Below are 16,165 nucleotides of genomic sequence, written 5' to 3'. Positions count from 1 at the left end.
GGTGGGTGTGAAGGATTTTCCGGTCAGAGTAAGACTTCGTATTCCCACATATAGGGCATGGACAACACATAAAACCATTCTGCTTGTTTGCCTCAGCCACTTCGAGAAAATCATGCACGCCCTTAATGTACTCGGAGGTGTGTCTGTCACCGTACATCCATTGCCGGTTCATCTGCGTGCATTATATATAATTAAGTGTGTCAAAAACCATTACAGAACATCATGAATAGATAATTAAGTGACCAAATTAATAGAAGTTCATCATCACATTAAAACCAAAGTACATACATAGTTCTCATCTAACAACATATATATAGCTCTCCAGAGCATCTAATTAATTAAACCATACATTGAAACTATGTAAAACATTTCAATGCGAAAACAAATGCGATCATAATCGCAACCAAGGTAACAATTGATCCAACGGCATAATGATACCAAGCCTCGGTATGAATGGCATATTTTCTAATCTTTCTAATCTTCAAGCGCATTGCATCCATCTTGATCTTGTGATCATCGACGACATCCGCAACATGCAACTCCAATATCATCTTCTCCTCCTCAATTTTTTTATTTTTTCCTTCAAGTAATTGTTTTCTTCTTCAACTAAATTTAACCTCTCGACAATAGGGTCGGTTAGAATTTCCGGTTCAACCACCTCCTAGATAAATAAATCTATGTCACGTTGGTCGGTATATTTGTCATAAACAATAAATGAACCAAATAGTTATAAAAAGATAATATATACCACATCCGAATCATAGACAGGACGAGGGCCGACGGGGGCGGATACCAAAACCATCGCACTATGTAATAAGAAGGAATAATAAAAGTAACAAAATTAGACAAGTATCTATCTAAAGTAAGAATTTTTTCCTTTCAGAAAGAAGATAAGAACAAGAGGCTCACCACGGTGGTGCTGGCGACGAGATCGGCGCGGGCGATCGACGGCGGTGAAGACGGGGACGGGACGTGACGGACCGCTAAACCTAGACAAATCTCGGGGAAAATGGAGCTCGGAGGTCGAGTTTCGAGAGGAGAAAGATTAACTAGTGTGGCTCAGACATTTCATCGAACACCTCATGTGCATAGGAGGTGAGCTAGAGCACCCAAATGCCCTCCCCTCGCCGGCCAGAAAAAACAGAGCACTGTGGAGTGCTCTGCTGTGGCGATGGGGTATATATAGGGAACTCATTGGTCCCGGTTCGTGGCACCAACCGGGACTAAAGGCCTTTGGTCCCGGTTGGTGCCACGAACCGGGACCAATGACCCCTTTAGTCCCGGTTGGTGGCACCAACCGGGACCAAAGGCCTTGTGCTGCCCCGCGTCAAAAGTTTAGTCCCACCTCGCTAGTTGAGAGGGCTCGAGAGTGGTTTATAAGCGCTGCTGCGCCCACCCTCTCGAGCTCCTCTCAACTGCAGGCTTTCGGGCCTAACCGTTCTCTTTGCCTGTGGGGCCTACTGGGCCTTCTGCGGGCCTGAATCCTGGCCCATGGATGGGTTTCAAGTCGTATTCAGGCCGTGGTGGCCCAGTAGGTGGCATAATTTTTTTCTCTGTTTTTTGTTTTCTCTTTTGCTTTATTTGTTTTGTTTTGTTTCTACTTACAACAAAAAACTTATTTATTTTATTTCTAATTACTTATGTATTTTACTTTAATTATTTTATTTTTATTTATTTTACTGCTGCTATTTTATTTATTTTACTGCTGCTATTTTTATTTAATTTATTAAGGTTTATTTATTTTAGTTACTATAGTTTATTTTATTTTATTTTATTAAGGTTTATTTATTTTTATTTATTTATTAAGGTTTATTTATTTTATTTACTATAAAAAATGAACATAGATGCGCCTATAGAGAAAATTCAACCTAAATTCATAATAAATTTCTATGAAATTCAAAGAAATTTACTGTGAATTTAGGTCAAATTCCCTGTATAAGGGCATCTATTTTCACTTTGAGAGGAGCTCAACAAGGCAGAGAGGGACGGGCTTATAAACTGGTGTGAGCGCCCTTCGGTTGGCGAGGTGGGACTAAACACTGGCCGCAACTAGGACCAGCCCTTTAGTTCCGGTTTGTGGTATGAACCGGGACTAAAGGGTGGTGGGCCAGGAGCATGGCCCATTGGTCCCGGTTTGTCCCACCAACCGGGACCAAAGGGGCCGGACGAACCGGGACCAATGCCCCCACGAGGCCCGGCAGGCCCCTGGCCGCACGAACCGGGACCAATGCTCGCATTAGTCCCGGTTCGTGACTGAACCGGGACTAATGTGAATATTTCCCTGTGACCAAAGCCCAGTTTTCTACTAGTGGTCGGAGGAGCAGTTGGAGCTGTGGTCATCGTCGGAGTTGGAGTCGGAGTCGGAGTCACAGAGGACGATCAACCCCTTCATCAGGCGGACGGCCATGTCCTGCTGCCGCTTCAACTTGGCGAGCCGAGCCGCCTCCGCTGCCTCCTTCGCCTCGCGCTCCGACTACTCTATGGCAAGCCAGAGCGCCTTCACGTTCTTTTGTCGCACGCAGCGAGCGTCCGTCTTCGCTGTCATGAGCGACCGGCGGTACACCCAAGTGAGGAGCCGTTTGTCCTCGTCGGGCTCCGCCGACATCCTGTGGCAGCGGCGCACAAACTTCTCTGCCGCGTCTCTCTCCCTTGCCCGCTGCCTCTAATGGTGGGCGGTGCGGGCCGACGGTGCCGGCACCAGCACCTACCACTGCCCCCCGGGAGCAGTAGCTGATGGGGAAAGGGGACGGCACGGGGGCGGAACAGACTGTGCTACACTAGCGGAGTTGCACGCGGGCCGGGAGAGGCCAGCTCCGGCGTCCGCGCTGCGCCGGGGCGGGAGCTGTGGCGACGCTCCAAATTCCAAGCTGCCCCTGGTGTCCACCTTGGACCGCTCCAAGGCAATGTTGGAGCTGGAGTGGCCACCGGAGCTCGACATTGCGCCGGATAGGATCGGAATTGAAGTTGGAAGAGGAGAGGACGGAGTGAGAGAGGAGAGCGAGTGAGCTAGGGTTCCGAGCGAGGAGTCGGATGGTTTTAAAAACTTAAATTTAGACATGTTTTGCAAAAAGTGTAGGAAAATGTAAAACGGCTATAACTTTTGCATACGATGTCAGAAAAAAGTATAATATATCAAAGTGTTCAGCACGAAAATCCGCATCCGATTTTGACTGCCTATGGCCTGTTTGCAAATTTTTAGAATCCTCCAATTCTAAAAGGAAAAAAAGTTATGCTCAAATTTTAGTTTTTTTTGAATTTTTGTTAAATCTGGTCAAACTATGGTCAAACTACTTATTCAAGAAGTATTAGTGTTACTAAATAATTATTCAAGAATATTAGTGTTACTAAATAATTATTTTAGTTTTTTTGAATTTTGGTCAAATCTGGTCAAATTGTGGTCAAACTGTGGTCAAACTATGGTCAAACAATGGTCAAACTAATTATTCAAGAAATATTAGTGTTACTAAATAATCATTTCATTTTTTTGAATTTTGGTGAAATATGGTCAAACTTTGGTCAAACTATGGTCAAACTACTTATTCAAGAAATATTAGTGTTACTAAATAATTATTTCATTTTTGAATTTTGGTCAAATCTGGTCAAACTGTGCTCAAACTGTGGTCAAACTATGGTCAAACTACTTATTTAAGAAATATTAGTGTTACTAAATAATTATTGTTTTTTAAAACAATAGTTTCAAACTCAAACAGTGAAATGTGTGACTTCATGCTCAAGCTAAATTCCTGAGGGTTAATAGGATTGACATCTTATTATTGTCAGGAAAACAACAAGTGCAGACTTGGAAACGAGGGAGAATAGAACCCGGAAGTTAAGCGTGCTCAGACTGGAGTAGTGAGAGGATGGATGACCGTCCGGGAAGTTAGATGATTTGGAATGATAAGGGGTGATTAGTGATTAGAGGTTAAATTAAGCAGTGATGAGGGGTGGTGATTAGAGATTAGAGGTTAAAATAATTCAGAAATTTGAAAATAAAATAAAAATTAAAAAAATTCATAAAATTTTCTTTAGTCCCGGTTGGTGCCACGTGGACAGCCTTTAGTCCCGGTTCGTGTAAGAATCGGGACTAAAGGGGGAGGCTTTAGTAACGACCCTTTAGTCCCGGTTCCAGAACCGGGACAAGAGGCCTTTTTTCTACTAGTGAGTGTGTTTTCTTCTTGCTATAATAAGTTACAAACTGCCAATTAATTGTATATACAGTCTTCAAATATCACATAATGTATACATAACTAGCTTAGCAATCCAGGTAGCTAACTCTCTCTCTTTCTCTCCCTCTTTCCAACTATACTAGTCGCGCACATGCAACATGTACAAGTACTAGGTAGTGCTAGCAAGCACACATGCATCACTAGTTTGTTCCTTCACAACTAACTAACTAGCTAATTGATCCGTGTGCACCCAAGACCCCAGTATTAACATGCAAACTGACACACATACATGCCGCCATATATGTATGTACGTATGTACACACATACAGCACCGTGTATTTTACAAACACAACACAACATTTGATATATATACTAATTTGAGTAGTTAAAACCCAAAACATTACTAACATACATAACCGTTTCATGCAGTGGTAGTTGCAGACCAAGCCTGGCAGAAACCAGACACTTGAGCAGTAGGGACGCAGCCGCCGCTATGAGTAAAGCGTATGCCCATAATTTGAGCATACCGGAAGCCCCACCATCCTTGCCAGCATCTGCTACTTGTTTCTTCGGCCAGTGACTTAGCATGAACACAAGGTAGTAGGTCAGAATCCCTGAGACGCCGCATGACACCTGGAATGTCGTAGACCAGCCGGAGAGCCCAACTTCATCCATGGAGTTGGCCAGGTAAGCAAAAGGAGGAGCTACCACCATTGCACCGAGGAAGATGAGCCTATTTCTGTATGGTTTCAACTTGTTGACGCTGATGATGGAGCTGCTGCCTGGTTTACGGTCGAGGTGGAGGCTGAACCAGAGAAGCACAGGAATGACCTCCGGCAAGCATAGCAGAACAGCATCCTCGCCCAGCCACTCTGCGGCCGCCGTGTGCGCCGTCGCCAGCAGGAGGAGAAGCAGGGTCTTGTGGAGCATCTCCGTCGCCAGTGCTATGCCCGGAGAGGCGCCAGCTGGTAGCTTCATCACCATGCGCGTCAATGCCGCCACCGTGCAGCTTAGGAACAGGAGGAACTGTGAGATGGTGAACCGGGCAGCTGCATGGTCGGGAAGCTGGTCCATACCCAATAGCGCCCCCAGTGTCATCACCACTATGATCCCAACCTCCATGGTTGTCATTTTAGTCTCGACGACGACGAGAGAAGATCCTTGATTAACTTTACGACTGCTGCCCCCTGTACGCCGATTGAACTTGAGGTGCAGCGCTCGTATGAAAACAAGAGCTATGACTGGAAAGATGGCGAGCCAGACGAAGCTCAAGCTGATGTCCACTAATATCACGTAAGCTATGAGCACAAGAATGACTGTGTCTCTGAAAATCTGGACATTAGGACCGCATGTGATCCATGACTTCAATGGCGCAAGCATAGCCGGCGTCCATTTGGGCATGAACTCGTGTGATTTCACAACTATATATGGGCCGCAGATGGCAACCTCCATTGTGCCGGTTACCAACTCACTATATTCTTTGTTGGTAAAACCATCATCGCTTAATCGAGACACTTGGAAATTGACGAGACAGCTGGCCAGTGTGCACGTCACTGCTATGAGGCATATTCCATCCGATACCCCAAGCTTTTCTGAAATAAAAAATATATGTTCAGATCATAAGAATATAAATGTATATACAAATTAAGCTGTAGGATTACTATGATCTGCCTGGGTATCAAATAAATTGTTCTTGTGCCTGTTCTAAAAAAACACACATTTATGATAATCTACATATATAGAAAATTCACGGCATGCCACCCTGAATATTTACGTGAATTCTCGTTGGATTAGAAATATATTTATGTATAAATTATACAGTGGGTCTCTGCTGGAGCCCCCTTGCTTGGGAAAGAGGGGGCGAGGTGGGGTGGGTCCGTGGGTGGGGGGAGCTGCCTCTCTGTTGAGGTGCACGTGGGAGGGACACCAACATGGAGATCCAACCTCGCAATTTCTGGCCAAACCCTAGGGACTGCAGCACATAGAGTAGGTAGCATCAGTTCACTGGGTCGAAGGCCTTGGATATGTCTACTATGAGGAAAAGACTTGATTGCAACTTTTTGTGCAAATCCTCGATTAAGTCCTGAACCCGAAGGAAATAATGATGGATGCATCGCTTCCGGATGAAAACAATTTGACTCGCCGAGACAACTATCCACACCACCATATTTGCTTGGAAAATATATTGGAAATATGGATTAGGCTGATAGGTCAAACTCAATGAATGAAAGCATAACAGGAAGGAAGAACAACACACACAAAAACGTATTAGTAATTTGATCAAACTTTACATATGGTTGATTAACATATGGGTGGTCGTTGCGACCTCCCGGTCCAGCTCTTGTGGGTTGTAGGTTGAGCACGGGCTCTGTGACCCGCTCTATCTAGCTTGTTTTTTCTTTTTCTACAAAAATGAAAATACATGCCTACATATAGATATATATACATAAATGCTGCAAGCATTAACAATTTGGACGTCGAAGAGAGTCGCAATAGACTTACCGATGAACCCTGGTGGCACTGGAGGGTGCACATCGCGTGACTTGACTGGCTTCTGGCGCCCCATTGGTTGAATATTATCGACTTTGTGTGAAGAGGTTTTCGCAGCCCGCTGGCCAATGGATGGGCCAACTTGGTGCGGCTACGTAGTTGATCTAATCTGGCACTGCAATGGTAGTAAACTCATCATTGATAGCCCTGCATTAATCATACCGTCGATCAAGCAAAAGATTCCTACATGATCCATGCATGTGAGTAGTCAATGTTGTAGTTTGCTCATTGTGGATCCGATTTCTTTTTTTTTTACTAGCATATGCATAGCTTTGGTCATATATGACTTTGCTATTTGTTGCCTCGGGGTGCATGTTTAGTCCTCATGCAAGAAATGGCGAGAAATTTCAAACATTGAGAATCTTGATTTTTAAATTCCAATAAATCCAAAACTTAGTTGAAGTTCATGAAACTAACTTTTGGATTTACTTGCATGGGGACCACAAAGTCCCCACATGGCGTGTTCTTATGTGTGCGTTGGTGTTGGCGGTCTGCATCATAGCTATGCAAAGACCAGATGTGCTCATTGTGTTTCGTATCCTCTTGACGCTCCATTTTGAGCCAATAAAATCACTTTTGTCAAAAATTTCTATCAGTCCAAATTTAAGATAAAAAATCCTACATATAATAGATAGGACCTCTGGTGCATCACAGATGAAAACTCAATATTTTCTGAAAATAATAACTAATATTTTCATGCTTAGTAAACCTCTTAACAGTCTTATACTAAGCTACCTAATAGAACTTTCATCCAAAATGATAAAAGAACAAGCAATTTTATGTCCGGTGCAAAAACAACAAAGTAGATAGTTTAGTTTTTATTTTGATTTCTAGATAGTTTAGTTACAATACTTAAAACTTGTGATGCTTTTTTAACAAATTTCTTTTTTTTTTACCTGTATAAAGTTTTCAGAACTTTTTCAAGCTTGAAAAAAATATGCTCTAGATCATAGACGGTTCTACATGAATTGCTTTGTAGTAACACCTGAACCAATTAAAATCACCTATTCAACCTGCAACTCATTTGTCATGAGTACATCTATACTGGGTCCCCGGCCGTCTTTGATGAGCCACGGAAAACTCGCAATGAAAGCATGTGATATATCTTAGACGACTCTCAACAAGAGCCATCAGTGACCTGAATATACCAACAGCAATTTCATTCAGAGCCTTCTATGAACATCCGACGACCTCATATGAACGTCCTGAAATTTTGAATCTCTTGCTTGAGACCCGTCCTGATGTTTGCCAATGACCATCATCATGTCGACTACCTCTGGTGTGGGTTTTCTTTTATTGTGTCACAACTGCATATGCATGAATGAGAAGAAAAGACTAGAGGTAATATATAGCCAGCTAGCTAGAATGAAACGAATGAAGGAGTAAGAACTAAGAACACACCCCCTGTACAAGGGAAGAGGGCTCACGAACAAACAGCATAGTGAGTACATGGCCAGACCTCACGTACCTATATATCACATGGACGATGCTCTTGCGCGCTACAGAACGATGGATATGCTTGCCTATGTAGATGTAGGGGCTTGAGAAACTCAGCCCTTAGACTATACGTTGATCTCAGCCCCGATGGTCGGCTCCTACGCTTGTATAGATGGTTTTCTTCTCAAGGAGGCTGGACAGCGGAAATGATGAATTGGCGTGCATATTATGAGAGAGGTTGGAAGACGAAGCAAGTTCGCTAGCTAGGTCCATTTATAACAAGAGTAGTCTGAGGACGATTCGGGCTTTCGTATTCAATTGGAGTGTTATTGTAAATTTTATATTGTTTTCTTTGTATAAACATAGTCAATTTTATAAAATTTGATATAAGACAAAACTAATATGAAGAGTAAATAAAAACGATGGGAGTAAGACGGCTGCTACACGTTCTCTCTGAGTGGAGCAGTATAATCAGCATGCACCTATAACTGACATATATTCATAGCTAGAATAACAACCTTTTTGAAAATGCAGTACATACGCAGACGCTCACAGCATGCACGCACACCTACCTTTATGAACACATGTATACAAGCAACTCGCGGTCGAGGGGGTTCAGAAAATATGCGAGCATTCATGTCAAATCAATTTAGGACTTAAACCGGGATGAACTGGTTGTACCACAAAGAATCTAATCTAATCATATAAGCTATGCTTAATTTGGATACGAAAATAATATTCAGAGTCAGAGTGTCATTACGGTTTCTTGCTATGGTGCCAAGGGGCGCTGCCCCTGTTTTCCTAAGAAAATATATTCGGGGTCAGAAGATTGGAGGCGGCAGCAACTGATTGGCACGTTAACCAATAATGACTAATCCATATTGAAAGTTAAAATGCAGAACCAATCGCCACCGTTTCTTCCCAAAACGTCCATGTCGCCACCCCATTAACTAAGGCCCTCGTCAACGCTTCCGCCCCCGGCGGTGACTAGATCACAGCCTCGATCGGGGCACGTATATGCTGTTAGCTCATCCGTCTGCCAAATCTTCTACCCAAGACGAGGAAACCGGCGGAAATAGCGTGCAAGCCACCTCTGTCACGTGGGCTAGAATTCCTTGCCGACGGAAAGCATTACAAGCTGGGCACGAGGCCAGCTGCCATGGTGGTGGGTCGAGATGTTCAAACTCTTGTTCGTTGAGCGGGAATAAACGAAGTTGTTATAAAAACCCTTTTTAAGCAAGGACTGACATGGCCGAGGTGAGGTCCAACGGCAGGAAGCTCTGGCGCTCATATGCAACTTGCAACATACTAGCGTGTAGTGTCAAGAAATGTATTATGGAGGGAGTAGCTAGGAGCGAGGAAGGAGGAGTTCGTACGCGGTGCCAACTGCATGCAAGTGCCAACAACTAACACGTACCCATTTTCTTTTCTTGAACAGTTTGCTTTCTCAAACCATCGGCGGCCGGTACTTTCTACAATATCGATATGTACAACCGCGATTTAATAATAGATCGTGGTGGGGCTGAGTAATTTGACTTAGCCATATATATAATACAACTAGATAATGTACTATAGTGTCAATTCAAAAAAAAAATTTAGAAATGGAGGAGGACCCCCGGCCTCCGTATCCGGACGATGCATGCAACCACTTTATTAATTATCCATACAAGACCTTACAAAGTCATACAGCAGTAAGATTAAAGCCACTCTCTAAATAACATCTGTCGCTACTCCTATCCAGTTGATAAAAGGATGCTGATAGTCTGGGCCTAATACCAAACAGACCTCGCAGCCAAACCTAACATCTAAGACCTGAGGTCCCAACCAGGACGCCTGCCGGGTATGGGGCACCCACCAGTCCGACGCACTCCTCAACCAGGACACCTGCCGGGTATGAGGCCGCCGCAGCCACCTGCCACCACTCCATCTTCAGTACCGTACTGCTGATCAACCTTGCCCGGTCTAGCTGCCGTCGACGCCACCATCCTGCACGTATCCATCCACACCCGCCCATCGCCGAAACTCCACAGCGCCATGCCGCCAGGATCCGTCGTCGGCCTTGCGGTAGAGGAAACACCGCTCCTCCTCGTCCACTCCAGCCAGCTCCTGCTCCAAAACGATGCCCTCAGGAGGGAGCACGACCGAAGGCGCTGTCATCGTCCGATGTGGTAGACCCAGATCTAGGGTTTCCCCCAGAACATCCCGATCAAGTTGACGCAGTTTGCAACGACGATGCCTCAACAGGGGGCGTCGGGGACGCCATCATCGTCCGCCATGACCGAAGTCGGCGCGATTTTCACCGGAAGTAGCGCCACCACGATCTCACCGCTGACTAGATCCGAGCACACCCTCGCCATGTAGACGTATGGTGTCATCGGAAAGCCGGTTGAGGACCTCCGGCCGCCCCACCCAGGCCCCATCACGCGCCGCCGGCCGGCCATAGCCGAACCACGACGGATCTAGCCGGGATGCCAGATCCGCAGCCACCGCCGCCACCCAACACCCGGCCAGGCAAGCTAACGACTCAACCCACCGGCCAAGGGGGAAACAGCCGCCGCCGCACGCCAGGGTCGCCGCCCTGACCGCGCCGGCTGAAGACGAAGGCGCCAACGCGAGATCAGTCCGGACGACCTGAATCCCTCGCGTGCGACCCCGGTCAGCCATGCAGAACCTCCTCACCCCGCTGACGAGAGGTTCACCACTGGATCCACCGCCCCGGCTTCCGCCGCAAGCGGGCCACGCCGTCCAGGGCAACGCGCCGCCGCGAGGAGAAGAGTGCCCTGCCGCTGTCGTCCTCCGAGGTGGGCTTCGCCCGTCGGCCTCCTCCGGCATCGGCCAGGCCGCGGGCTGCAGAGGCGAGGTACGGGGCGGCGGCGGCTAGGAAGTTCGTTAGAGAGCCTCCAATGAGCCAAAAAACTCTTCTTGAGTGAGTCTCTAAAATTGGGGGAGAATTTTACTTCCCCGGCTTCTGCACCAACTAGGGATGCATACTGCCATTTTAGTATGAGTATCAAGATAAACATGGTCCTCAGAATTTTTTCAAATGAGTATCAATATATTTTTTGATGAGTAGTTCCACCACACACCAAACTTGATCCTCAATAAATGGGGAAAGCCCCTGTGCATAGGCTGCACAACCGCATGCCCAACCACTGAGCCAAGGCTCTCTTTGCAAATACAATCGCTCATATAGACGCACATACATCCTATGAACGCGCACACACACCCCACCCCTATGAGCACCTGTTAGAGACTGAGCCAACATATCATCTTAAGATTGAGGTCATACTTCCTTCGCCTAAAAGAGAATTTAATTTAGCGGCTCTTTCTAAAAGGCTATTTCTACATAGGGAAAGTTGTGTGCAATGAAAATGGGAGTCACCGTAGGCGCCTCGTAATCAAAGGAAACATCTTCTCCTACTGAAGGCGCATGCCGGAAATCCTGAAACAAATTTAATACACTTATCAACCGTTTGCACAAGTGGTCCACCGTGAATGCATGTGCAATGCATAATTGAGCTAACTATGGGCCGCTTGTCCCCCCTGCAGGTTGCTCTCCGTAGAACAAAACGCATGTTTGTTTACTCGAGCTCAAGCATGAGGCATTCTTTGCCAACAATAAACACGATGAGCAAGAACCCAACAACATGACGAAGACCGCGTGAGAATGATGTCATTAGACGTCTAGGAAGGTGGCGCGGCGCATACCATGTAGAAGTCGACGTGCGGGGAGGGCGGAGTGGATACATCTAAAATGTACCGTTTCCTTTTGATGTTTAATTCCTATGTTTTAAATAAAATTAGACTAGCATACTAATAAAATGCAAGAAGGCATATTCCCTTTTTGAGGTGGTGCGATTTCGGGAAATTATTCGGACTCATAAAAAACTTTGAAAAAGTCATAGGACGACAAAGGCCTGCAAAATGAGGGATTTTAGGCCCCACAGGGGACATTTTCCGTCCCACGCGTCTTAAGGCTGGGGCGGGTTGGATCCACCTCCACCAATGTCATTCGATCGCAAACATTGTATATACCTATGTATTCAATTTGCCTACAAGTTTGAGAGGTTTTTTTGGCCGCCGCCACATAGAGATATTTGTGATCAAGGCCGAACACTTCTAGATTGCTCCTTCGGTACTCCGCTAGAGGGAAAATTTGTCTCATATCTTCATCATCACTGCGAAATCGCTTCTCGATGAGTTGTGAGTGGTTTACCCCCAAAATACATGCTTTATGGTACTCTCTCTCTCTCTCTCTCTCTCTCTCTCTCTCTCTCTCTCTCTTTTCTAGATCATATGAGTTGTCCTACATGATTATAATCATTTTGTAATTCATGCGTTGGATATTTTGATATGTGACAAACGAAGCACATTAAAATTTATTTTGTAAATGCTAAATTATAGAAAAGTCGGTGGCCATGCTCGCGCTTGCAAAAAGGTGTAGGGTGATATTTCCATGCTTGGTTTGAGCCCAAGGGATGAGCAGGTACCCAAATCATAACATCTTGGGACTATGAAAAATCATTTTTCTACGGTTTAGAAGACAAGAGGCGGAAAACTTTTCCCCTCGGCCCAGTGCCGCTGCGGGTTCCCCTACCCTCCGCCGCTTGCTAAGACAATAAGAGGGTGAGGGAATCCTACGTATGTGTGTCGGGTTCATTCTTGTAGGGTCCACAAGCGTTTATCCACAACGGTGGCGTCCCGCAAAGGGGATAGTGTTGCGGTTTGTTTTTGTTCTCCAGTTCGATTTTTCCGTTCGATGAAGCTTAGCCAAATACAACTTTTTAGGGGAACTTGTGAGATTTGTCCATTTGTGTCCCGCTCCTTTGTATGGATGGAGTTGGGATTATCCTATGGCCCTTCTCAGTGCTAGTTTCTCCTGAATTATCCTTTGGCACATAGATTTTATTGAAAGTATGACTGTTGCATGCCTTCTTCCCAGTGGCAAGGTGTCATTCCACACCATGTAACATGCTGTGGAGCCCGAGGGTTCCCCTCTGCTATGTCTGCCTCCTTGGCCGTGTGAGTGCTGAAGAATCCTGAGGCCCTCCCACTACAGGAAACAGGAAATTTGCCGTCTGTGGATCACATACGGCAAAGACCTAAATCCAGACGGCAAAGACTTTACCGTCAGGAAGCAGACGGCAAAGTCAGACAGCAAAGATAAGTCGGCAAAGAATACTTTGCCGTCAACTTTTTACCTTACAGACGGCAAAGAATCTGCCGTCAGCCGAATTTGCTTCGCTGTCTGCCTTATAAATCATAGACGGCAAAGCAAAGTAGTTTCGCCGTCAGCTAGACTACATCTTTGCCATCAGCTATTCGCATCTTTGCCTTCAGCCTCCTATATCACAGACGGCAAAGAATGGGTTCAAATTAAAAAAAACACACAGCGGCCGTCGGCCTTCACATAATGTATTAAAATAACCTGAATCAACAGTCCTAGTGCAGAGGACAACAATGAACACCACAACATAGTGCACATCAACACTTTGTTCCAAGAATCTACCGAACAAATTTCACAGTACAAAATTACCCTATTTACACATAATACATTATCACTTGCTGATCCGAGGCAAAACTGCTCTTTTTCATAAGATGAATGAATTACACATGAAAAGATTACAGAAGAACAGGGTGATATAGCAGCCCAAGATCCAGCAAGCGAAGCCATCTTGAGTTCGATCTTGACGCCCGCACCAACCTGCAACCATATCCTGTGCCCGTGCTCACCGGAGCAGCAGTAAACAGCAGCCGCGCCCTCTCCCTTCCCCTTCCATTCTCCAAGGACAGAGCAGCGCCACCATGGACGCCTTCTTCTCCACGGACATAGCAGAACCGCCATGGACGCCCGATGAGCTGCCCCCGCTCCTCGAGGCGGGAGTTGGTACAGCGTCGAGCGATGGGGCCGGGGACGACGGAGGCATGCGCGGCCAGGGCCATGGCTGGCGGAGCTTGGCTGGGGCGACGGGGCCGGCGGAGCCTGGTTGGGGCGACGGGGCCGGCGGCGCCCATGGCGAAGGGGGAAGGGCGATGGGGACGGCAGGCGACGTCGTGGCGGATGCCTGCGGAGCTTCGAGGGCGACAGGGCTAAGGCCGGGGGCGACGGAGGAAGTGGCCGGCGCCGGCGCGAGAGGTGGTGGCCGGCGGGCGAGGTGGTGGCCGAACGCCGGCGGAGCTTCGGGCGCGCCAGGGCCGGGGCGACAGGGAGGGGGCCGGGGACGACAGGGACGGGGCCGGGGGCGGGGGCGAAGGGAGAAGTGGCCTGGGCTGGCGGGAGAGGTGGTGGCCGATGGGAGAGGTGGTGACCGGCGACGGCTTGTGGATAAGGGAGAGAAACCAGAGAGAGATCGTGGTGGGGGAGAGAGATCGTGGTGGGGGAGAGGATAAGGGAGAGAGAGTGCTGCACGTGGGGTGTTGGGCGCGTGAGGCGTGGGCGCGGGGCGTGTTGGGGCACGAGGGGATGTGTGGCTGAGATCCTGCCATGTCATCGATCCAAGTGATCGATCTGCGTGCTGTGTTTCTTTCTTTGCCGTCCTCGTTTTTTATTCCAGATGGCAAAGATCTTTACCGTCTGCGTTTTATATTACAGACGGCGAAGTATGTTCTTTGTCGTCTGTAATATAAAACGCAAACGGCAAAGATCTTTGCTCTCTACTTTTTCTATTACATACGGCAAAGTATGTTCTTTGCCGTCTGTGTTTTGTTGCGTAGACGGCAAAGTTTATTTTACCGACAGTTTTTCTTTGCCGTCTACTGATGACGGCAAATCCTTTTTTTGCCGTCTGCCCGACGAAAAGCTGACGGCAAAGACGTCCCCTAACGGCAAATTAGCTGTTTCCCGTAGTGTCCGTGTCAGCTCCTGCTAGATAGGTCAGGGTTAGTGTCCTAGTGGCGAATAAGGTTTCATTGAGTCTGGTGGCACATCGATGGTGGTGGTAGCACTAGCTGGTGAGGAATGATTCTACAAGGTTGGTTGGCGAGGCTGAGGTAGTAGCATCCCTTTGTATTCTGGTCCTCTAGCCTTGTCTCTATCACATCGGTACATCCTTCGGTGCCAGCGAGAGCCTCTGAGAAGTTTTGTAGGTTTGAGTCTTGGATATGCGACTCTTCAAGCGGCCGCGGCTTTTCCTCCAGTGCCATGGTCCAAAAGGACTATGGCCTTGACCGCGTCATGCATGCCATCAATAGTGGTATCATGGCTCCGGTTATGGGTTGGAAACTTGGAATGCATCATTGCGAGAGGAAGACAATGGTCTTCTGGCAGGACCCTGTAATAATTTATGTATTTTTCAGTGGTGTTTGTACTACTAGTTTGGTTAATAGATTAGACCCCCGATAAATCCCGAACGTTCGAATTTTAACCATGGCAACTTTAGTTGACTCGAGGTGGCAACTTTAATGGGTCAACATGGCAATTTTGTCTCAGAAAATTGTCATGTTTACCAACTAAACTTGCCACTTCGCATCAACTAAAGTTGCCATAAAAAACACTCGGGTTGTCATGCTTAAAATCCGAACGTTCAGGATTTATCATTTCCTAATAGATTTGACTGCATTTTTCAAACCAAAAGAGACGAGCATACATAAAATTTTCTTTCAGCATTCTTACCCGCGCCCTCCCTCTAGTTGTCTATCGCTGCTGTCGTCGAGCACTAAGTTCCTTGGCCTCCTCTTACCAATGTGGCATATGACTAACTGGTCCAACTTCACGATAACCCTACCAGAAGACCTAAATCAATGGATAAGTACTCAGTACAATGATGTGGCGTCCTAGTGTTCGTCGCCTGGAAAATAAATGGGAATGGTGCATTTTTGTAGCAAAGTTGATACTACCATTGAAAAATCTTGATGAACTATCACATTCAGATGAGAAAAATAATACACTATAATTTGCTCTTGCTACATCGACACTAGCTTTACAAAATGTCATGTTATGTTTTAAATAAAATGAACGTTCAGTCAAGATGTCCCAAGTTACTCTTGGCAGTACATGACTGTTCACCGGAGGC

The 16,165-nt window shown here is 46.5% G+C and overlaps 1 protein-coding gene across 3 annotated transcripts; it reads right to left on the bottom strand.

Annotated features, from left to right (window-relative positions):
• Positions 1 to 4,411: 4,411 nt before the first annotated feature.
• Positions 4,412 to 8,399, bottom strand: LOC123126202 (uncharacterized). 3 transcript variants are annotated; one of them, XM_044546582.1, is made up of 4 exons: positions 8,185 to 8,399; positions 7,721 to 8,023; positions 6,669 to 6,831; positions 4,412 to 5,758 (listed from the first exon to the last, which is right to left on the bottom strand). In XM_044546582.1, exons 3-4 carry the CDS (start codon positions 6,730 to 6,732, stop codon positions 4,539 to 4,541), a joined length of 1,284 nt encoding a protein of 427 aa, XP_044402517.1. In that variant the 5' UTR covers positions 6,733 to 6,831; positions 7,721 to 8,023; positions 8,185 to 8,399; the 3' UTR covers positions 4,412 to 4,538. The 3 variants fall into 3 exon arrangements, with proteins under 3 accessions (XP_044402517.1, XP_044402515.1, XP_044402516.1); XM_044546580.1 differs by lacking the exon at positions 7,721 to 8,023 and having other exon boundaries at positions 8,185 to 8,387; XM_044546581.1 differs by having other exon boundaries at positions 7,721 to 8,380.
• Between the last annotated feature and the right edge of the window lie 7,766 nt (positions 8,400 to 16,165).

This window comes from Triticum aestivum, chromosome 5D, assembly GCF_018294505.1.
Source record: "Triticum aestivum cultivar Chinese Spring chromosome 5D, IWGSC CS RefSeq v2.1, whole genome shotgun sequence".
In the NCBI taxonomy this organism is placed as follows: domain Eukaryota; kingdom Viridiplantae; phylum Streptophyta; class Magnoliopsida; order Poales; family Poaceae; genus Triticum; species Triticum aestivum.
This window is presented reverse-complemented; position numbering and strand designations above follow the sequence as displayed.

What these genes read in the sequence shown, in the direction of transcription:
- LOC123126202 (XM_044546582.1), bottom strand. Translation starts at nt 6,732, where the DNA reads ATGGGGCGCCAGAAGCCAGTCAAGTCACGCGATGTGCACCCTCCAGTG. An exon ending in AGTGCCACCAGGGTTCATCG is followed by an intron (nt 5,759 to 6,668) that starts GTAAGTCTATTG and finishes TTTTTATTTCAG; the next exon opens with AAAAGCTTGGGGTATCGGAT.